Source organism: Oncorhynchus clarkii, chromosome 4 (genome assembly GCF_045791955.1).
Source record: "Oncorhynchus clarkii lewisi isolate Uvic-CL-2024 chromosome 4, UVic_Ocla_1.0, whole genome shotgun sequence".
Lineage (NCBI taxonomy): Eukaryota > Metazoa > Chordata > Actinopteri > Salmoniformes > Salmonidae > Oncorhynchus > Oncorhynchus clarkii.
Genome location: NC_092150.1, coordinates 42,387,425 through 42,394,994, shown reverse-complemented (window position 1 = coordinate 42,394,994; position 7,570 = coordinate 42,387,425). Strand labels below are relative to the sequence as shown.

At 45.1% G+C, this 7,570-nt stretch overlaps 1 protein-coding gene across 1 annotated transcript; it reads left to right on the top strand.

Moving 5' to 3' along the window:
* The first annotated feature begins 1,198 nt into the window (after positions 1–1,198).
* On the top strand, positions 1,199–2,113 carry LOC139407987 (cornifin-A-like). The gene is made up of 2 exons (XM_071151837.1): positions 1,199–1,429; positions 1,841–2,113. The coding sequence occupies exons 1-2, from the start codon at positions 1,199–1,201 to the stop codon at positions 2,111–2,113; spliced, it is 504 nt and encodes a 167-aa protein (XP_071007938.1).
* Positions 2,114–7,570: the final 5,457 nt, after the last annotated feature.

Sequence of the window (7,570 nt, the reverse complement as noted above, 5' to 3'; positions counted from 1 at the left end):
TACTTCTATAAATTGTGTCTCACGTCGTCCACTGATTGAGAGAAGATCAAGTCTGTCTATCAGTGCAGCTGATGTTATACTGTGAGCGCACCATTCATGCCTCTTGCCTGTCTGCTCCACTTACTCATTACTAGTTCTAGCCTGCAATGAGGAACCACTAAACTCCCTGCGAGTCTGGGCTGCATCACCACTTATGCTGCACTGAAGTTATCACACTTGAATAATGAAACACGGCATGTAGAAATTTGGAAACTGTTAATTACTGCTGGCCGGAACAATGTTCATTGCAGGCGATAACACTACAATGCAAGAAGATACCAATAGCTCTCTCAGTCAAGATCATCTTTGCTTGATCCTATGAAATTGCTTTGTGAATGAATGATGTCATGGGTCTTATAAAATAAGAGATTGCTTCTTTTATGCAAATGTTGTTGATCAGTACAATAAAATAAGTCCCAAATGGAAGGTAAACAGGTTTTTCATCTGTATTTTTATTTTGTATTGAATTTATTGTTGATTTGTTTCACATTGTATTTCAATTGTTGTATTTTGATGATCAAGGCACTGAATGTGACCCTGGTCTCAATGGGTTTTCCCTGAATGAAAATAAATAAATGTTATTCATAATATTCATAATAATACTTTATTGAAATCAGCAAAAACAAGCTCAATAACTCTATGCATTCACCTGTATTAGCGTTGGGCCAGTAACCAAAATGTTGTTCGAATACACAAGCCAACAAGGGGAAAAATCTGTCAATGTGCCCTTGTGCAAGGCACTCAACCCTAATTTGCTCCAGGGATGCCATACTAATATGGCTGACCCTGTAAAACAACACATTTCACTACACCTATGTGCATGTTCAATCTAACCCTGGAATTGTCACACCCTGACCATAGTTTGCTTTGTATGTTTTGTTTGGTGTGATCTGAGTGGGCATTCTATGTTGGATGTCTAGTTTGTCTGTTTCTGTGTTTGGCCTGATATGGTTCTCAATCAGAGGCAGGTGTTAGTCGTTGTCTCTGATTGGGAGCCATATTTAGGTAGCCTGTTTTGTCATTTTGGGTTGTGGGTGATTGTCTATGTTAGTTACTTGTGTCAGCACAGTTCTCATTATAGCGTCACGGTCGTTATTCGTTTATTATTTTGTATAGTTTGTATTCAGTGTTCAGTGCTTTCTTTAATTAAAAAATCACCATGAACACATACGACGCTGCATTTTGGTCCGCTTCATACGACAATCGTGACAGAATCACCCACCAACCAAGGACCAAGCCGCGTGGTAAACAGAGGCAGCAGCAAAAGCAGCAGCAGGAGAAGCAACAGCAGCAGCAATGGGAGAGGCAGCACTATTTGGAGGAGATCCTAGACGGGAAGGGACCCTGGGCAGAGCCAGGGGAATATTGCCGCCCTAAAGCCGAGCTGGAGGCAGCGAAAGCAGAGAGGCGGCATTATGAGGAGCTAGCACGGCAGAGCGGCTGGAAGCCCGAGAGGCAGCCCCAAAAATGTATTGGGGGGGGGCACAGGGAGAGTGTGGCAGAGTCAGGAGCCAGACCTGACCCAACTCCCCCTGTTTACCGTAAGGAGCCATGGATGTTATCGGAGCTGTCGGCGAGTCTGAGAGGGTCGAGGAGTTATTGGACAGAATGGAGGAGAGTGAACGGATGGGAGATGAGGAGACACTCGAGGAGGTGTTAATAGAATTGGGGGAGTGTGAAGAGAGAGAGCAGTTGATTTGGCGTAGTGTGCAAGGCATTCGCCCTGAGGTGCGTGTCCTCAGCCAGGTACCACCAGTGCCGGCACCCCGCACCAGGCTGTCTCTCCGTCCCATCAATACAGGTGCTCCCGCCTGTCCGGCGCTGCCGGAATCTCCCGCCTGTCCTGCGCCGCCGGAGCCCCCCGCCTGTCCGGAGGCGCCGGAGCCCTGCCTGTCCGGAGGCGCCGGAGCCCCTCTGTCCGGAGGCGCCGGAGCCCCTCTGTCCGGAGGCGCCGGAGCCCCTCTGTCCAGCGCTGCCGGAACCTTCCTCCTCTCCGGCGTTGCCGGAGTCTCCAGTGTGCCCAGCGCAGCCTGAGCTGGCCGTCTGCCCAGCGCTGCCTGAGCTGGCCGCCTGAGCTGCCACTCAGTCCCGAGCTGCTCCTCAGTCCCGAGCTGCTCCTCAGTCCCGAGCTGCCCCTCAGTCCAGTGGGGCCATTTAGCAGGGTCGCCATGTTTAGGAGGCCACGGAGGCGAACAATGAGGCGGAGAAAGACTGTGGTGAGGTGGGGTCCACGTCCCGCGCCAGAGCCGCCACCGTGGACAGACGCCCACCCAGACCCTCCCCTATAGGTTCAGGTTTTGCGGCCAGAGTCCGCACCTTTTGGGGGGGGGGGGGGGGGGTTACTGTCACGTTGCTGTCACATTCCCTGACCTGTCAATGTTTTTAATTTGCTGTTTTATACTCTTGTGAATTCAATGGTTTTTACTAGATTACTTGTAGTTTTTCATGTTGTCTGTCTGTAAATTTTTTGGAAAATGTCTGTATGGTTTTCTGTGGCTAGGCGCTGTCCATACATAATCGCATGGTGTGCTTTCGCCGAAAAGCCTTTTTGAAATCGTACACTGTGGTTGGATTAACAATAAGTTTATCTTTAAAATGGTGTATAATACTTGTATGTTTGAGTAATTTTAATTATGAGATTTCAGTTGTTTGAATTTGGCGCCCTGCAATTTCACTGGCTGTAGGCCAGGTGTTCTGCTAATTACATTAGCTAATGAGCCAGCCAGCTAACCTTAGCTAGTTAAAAACAATGAACAAAGTGACAATGCCTAACATTAAGCTCTAACTAGAAAAGCAAACAGCTCTGGGAAGCAAATAATAATATCTGCTAGGGAGCCAGCCAGCTGACGTTAGCTAGCTAGCTAACAGTACACTTTAGTTTAAGACACATAGCTAGCTAGCTAGATAAACAATGAACCTAGCTAGGTTAACAACGTTTAATATTACGCACGTCAAGTAAATTTAGCTCAATCCGGATGGTCAAGGCGATGAGGGAATCAACATCCATAGGCATCCTTAACCTGAAGGAATGAGTCGAACAGGGATTCCGGGTTCCAGGCACTCTCGGGCAGCCAACATGCCAAAATCAACCGCATAGTCCACCACACTGCGGGAGTCTTGGCGAAGCTGCAGTAACTTCTGGGCAGCCTCTCTCCCAGACAATGGAGAATCGAAAACCTTTTTCACCACAGCCACAACTCCTCCAGGCTGAAACACACAGATTGTTGTTCCCACACCGCCGTAACCCTGGCGAGAGCCCTCCCGAACTTTAAAGTTCTGAGATACGCTATCTTTGAGCAGTCCGAGGGGAAGGATGAGTGCTGCAGCTCGAAGATGAGGGATCACAGGGAGATAAATGCCCAACAGGTTCCTGACCCTCCAGCGAAGCATTCCGCGGGAGGTAAGCAGGGTTCTCGGAAAGCCGGTGTGGCCTGGAAAGACACACTACTGACAGCGGTGTTACTGGGGGGCTGGGAGGCAACTGTCGTGGCCAGCTACCTCATAGATAATTTGTGGAATTGCTCAAGCAATGTATACAAGGCAAAGTCATGGCATTCTGCCATGGTCTGGAATCCGTCCAGAAGACCTCGAAGTAACTCCTTGTGTCTCCCAATGCAGAGCTGGTCTGTGTCTGATGGGTCAGTCATTGCCAGTTCGTACTCTCAGACCTCAGGATAAGACCAAGATGCAGACAATTTGAAGTAGCAAAAAAACAGGGGGCATGCAAATGACAGGTCAAGGGCAGGCAGAGGTCAGTAATCCAGAGCAGAGTCTGAAAGGTACAGAATAGCAGGCAGGCTCAGGGTCAGGGCACACAGAATGGTCAAAACCTGGAAAACTAGAAAACAGGGACTAGAGAGATAACAGGAGTGCCGGAAAGGCAAATTGGCGACAAGGCGAACTGGCAACAGACAAACAGAGAACACAGGTGTAATTACACAGGGGATAAGGAGCCAGATGGGCAACACCTGGAGGGTGGTTAAGAAAAACACAAAGACAGGTGAAACAGATCAGGGTGTGACAGTAGGTGCTAGTTGAGTCTGTCATATCGATAACAAACCGAATATAAACTAATCTCTGGCTTTTTCACTTGAACAGCTCCATTTCTTTCTTTGTGTTTTGATAACAGGCCATATACAAATCTGTGAGTCATTCTCTTGAATAAAATGTGTGCACACGTCATGGAGTCAAACCTGTGGGGAGAAATGAAAGGGAGAAATAAAAAAGACTGTTGAGCAGTTCCAACAGTGAATTCAAAAGGGGAAATATGTTGACTTTTCATGGAGGGTCACACTACATTTACAGTACATGCAGCATGATGTGTAGAAAACATTCAGTGTGACATTTTGCCAGTATGAAAAAGAGTTTTCATTGTCATAATGTACCATATCCTTTCTCTTGTAAGGGGGTTTTGAATGCAACAGTTTTGTGACTGTATTGGGTGTCTTCTTTACACACAGTTACACTCTACATGTAATACATTGCATTGCACAGATACAGTAATGATGATGATGGTTATGGTGGTGATTATGTAAAATCTTCATTGTAAATGATACTTATGATGGTGATGATGATGATGATGAGGATGGTGGTGGTGTTGAAGGTGATGATGATGTAATGTGGAGAGGAATGAGTGGTGATGTTGATCAGATCTAGGCCTTGTTATCTTCACTAGTTAATCACCTTGGCAACACTATTATTTACTCTAATCCCTGTGGATTTGAGTTGATGCAGGGAAAGGTAATTACTAAATCAATAAACCCAAAATTCAAGGCAAAAATGCATTCCGTTTCAGCCTCTTTAACATGGTGAGTTAAATGTAATCCTTAACAGGGGAGGGGGGAAAAGCGTTCCATTTGCCAGTGGAACACTTAGCGAGATGAAAAGCCTTCCTAGCAGCCTTGTTGCGGGGCTTCTCTGCCTGTATTAATGTATTTGTAGATTACACCCAGCGAGGGGGACTGCAGGGGTCAGTGCCGGAAGCAGGCTAGTACAAGCAGCTTACTGCCTGTGCCCTGCAGCCCAGATCCCCGGCCCTGCCAAACAGCTGGCTCTACAGCGCGCCACTGGCCCTGGTGATTAAATAAAGTGCCCTTTTGCAGCTTTCGACTTCCTCAACTCTGACTGCCATTCACAGAGCGTGTTTATATGCCAGACAAACACTCGGCTGACTCAATAAAACATGACCAGGAACCTCAACTCAGAGGTGGTGAAAAATGCTAGCATGTCATCTCTCTCGTGCATCTCATCTCAGGAGTGGAGGAGAGTGAGGAGAAAATGAATAAACATCAAGAGGAGATGAGAGGAAACGTAAGGGGCGCCACCCCTTTTCAACAACACTTTGCTCAGAGGTCTGATGTTACGTTGTAAGAGTGAGGCAGCTGAAAATGTTTCATTCAAAGCAAACAGGAATAACTAATTGTACATTTTGAATGCAAAGCCTCCCTGGTGGGGAGTTAGGCAGGGAGGTTTGCGTGTTAAAGGATTTAGACTTTTGTTCCACGGAGGGAAGCCAATGCTTCGGCATGCCAAGCCGTAAGTCTCTCTCTGTCTTTCTCGCTCTCTCGCTCCCTCATCAGACACGGAAGCAAAACAATCAAATGGGAACCATTATGTTAATCTCTCAGAGGCATGCAAAGTCTGATAATACCTAAGTGCCACAGCCGTAAGCAGCCGCATGTGAAGGGAATCGTACTGTAACCCTTCTCACACACCACACAGCCGCGGCAGCCAAAAGACTGGGAGACATTTAAATATCACTGCAGTGTTACACATACAGTGCTATATTTTTCATGCTCACTCTAAACTGGAAAAGGAACTGTAATACCCTCAGTCTTTTTTAGTAGTATTAGAGGCTCCATTTTGGGGTCATATAGAGTAGTATGGCCTGTCACTGTTGTCACTGTTGGAAGTTATCCTCTTAGTCCATTACTCCTAGACAATCCTGGTAGATCTGAGAGGATCAGATATTGCTGACACTATAATTCTGTCAGGTAAAATACATATCCAAAACATACTAATCTGCAGCTCTGTTCAGGTCTAGGAACCAGGTCTCTGTCCCTTTTCACTCCCTGATGACGGTCAATGCCGAAACGCATCCGATTTTATCAGTTCATTTGAGCTTGTCCATATCAATAAAAACATGTTAACCTATAGTAGCTGTCTCTATTGGATTTCAGTGTTGAGAGACTGAAACAGGCCAGACAGGTGCTACATCTCTGAGACACTTGGGTGGTAATTGGGTGCACCTGTATGTTTTTTCCTTTGAGGAGAGCAGTATCACCTATGTAAACCCTTATGGTCTATTGACCAAAATGTTGGGTTTAAGATCCTTTAAAAAAAACATTGGAGAAGAATACAAAAATGCCAGTGTGTTAGTGAATTTCTTTTTCATGACAAAAACAGTGCCCAGATGGGATCCTGTGAAACACTAGCCCGCTAGCTCAGTAGTGGATGCTGATAACCTGAGAAGGGATCAGGAGACTGTGCTGTGTGTTTGCTCACTACAGTACAACCGTTTTACCTTCCAGAGACGAGAATCAGATACATGGAACAGCCAGGGGATCCATCCCTTTAATATTGAAAAAATCAGACCATGGTCTCCCTAGCTCCTGCAGAATTCACACAGAGAATCTGAATTTCAAAGCCATTTGAAATTGATTAATGTATTCTCTTTGAAGGCTAGTATTTAACAAGGGCTATTTGACCCAATATCTACTTTTAGACACAACACTAGCTAGCTACGGTACTGTAAAGGGCCCTGTCACCAATTCATGCAGATTGAATGGGATGGATGGATATGTAAAGCTTGGATAATTCCTGAACATGAAGTACGGAGCTGCATGTGGAGACAGACACTCAGACAGTCAGCATAATTATATCGCAAGTGAGGACCTCTAAAGTATGGCATGTTTAGAATCATTTCAGGGCGTATGTAAATATTTTCCTATGAATTAACCATTTCTGTTTGGTGTAAGACTGATTTGTGTTATCATGCATATTCATTATCACTTCGAATAATGTCAAAACACTTGTGTTGAATTTGTACAATATTGACAAGGCAATTTAGTGTGGAAAAAGTGGAAAAGTACAGGTATAGTACTGAATAGACAATGAGATATTTTGCTCCCCAGGGCAAAATAAAAGAAGAAGGAATATCATTGGAAAAAGAAAGAGCTAACATAGAAATAAAAGACGAATGAAGAAGCAAAACTGTTAAGATTAAAATAGTAGGCCATTGTAAATTTTCACTTTTAGTGAAGTTGACCTACAGTACATTTAGCTAGTTGGATGAATAACTGGCATTGTGAGACAAAGTAACTAATACACCATGACAAAAAAAAAAATCATTCTTACCACTGAAGGCCAAATAGCTTATATTGGAAGCTTTAAAAACCCAATAAGCCCAGCACAATGCAGGCTCTAGCTGTCTGCCACTTGAATACATCGATCAGACTAATTCTTAATTTGTCATTCGCGGGTACCTTAGAGACCCATTTGATAAGTTTTAGGTATGCTATCAATGCTCTTA

What these genes read in the sequence shown, in the direction of transcription:
- LOC139407987 (XM_071151837.1), top strand. Translation starts at nt 1,199, where the DNA reads ATGAACACATACGACGCTGCATTTTGGTCCGCTTCATACGACAATCGT. An exon ending in GCCCTAAAGCCGAGCTGGAG is followed by an intron (nt 1,430 to 1,840) that starts GCAGCGAAAGCA and finishes CCATCAATACAG; the next exon opens with GTGCTCCCGCCTGTCCGGCG.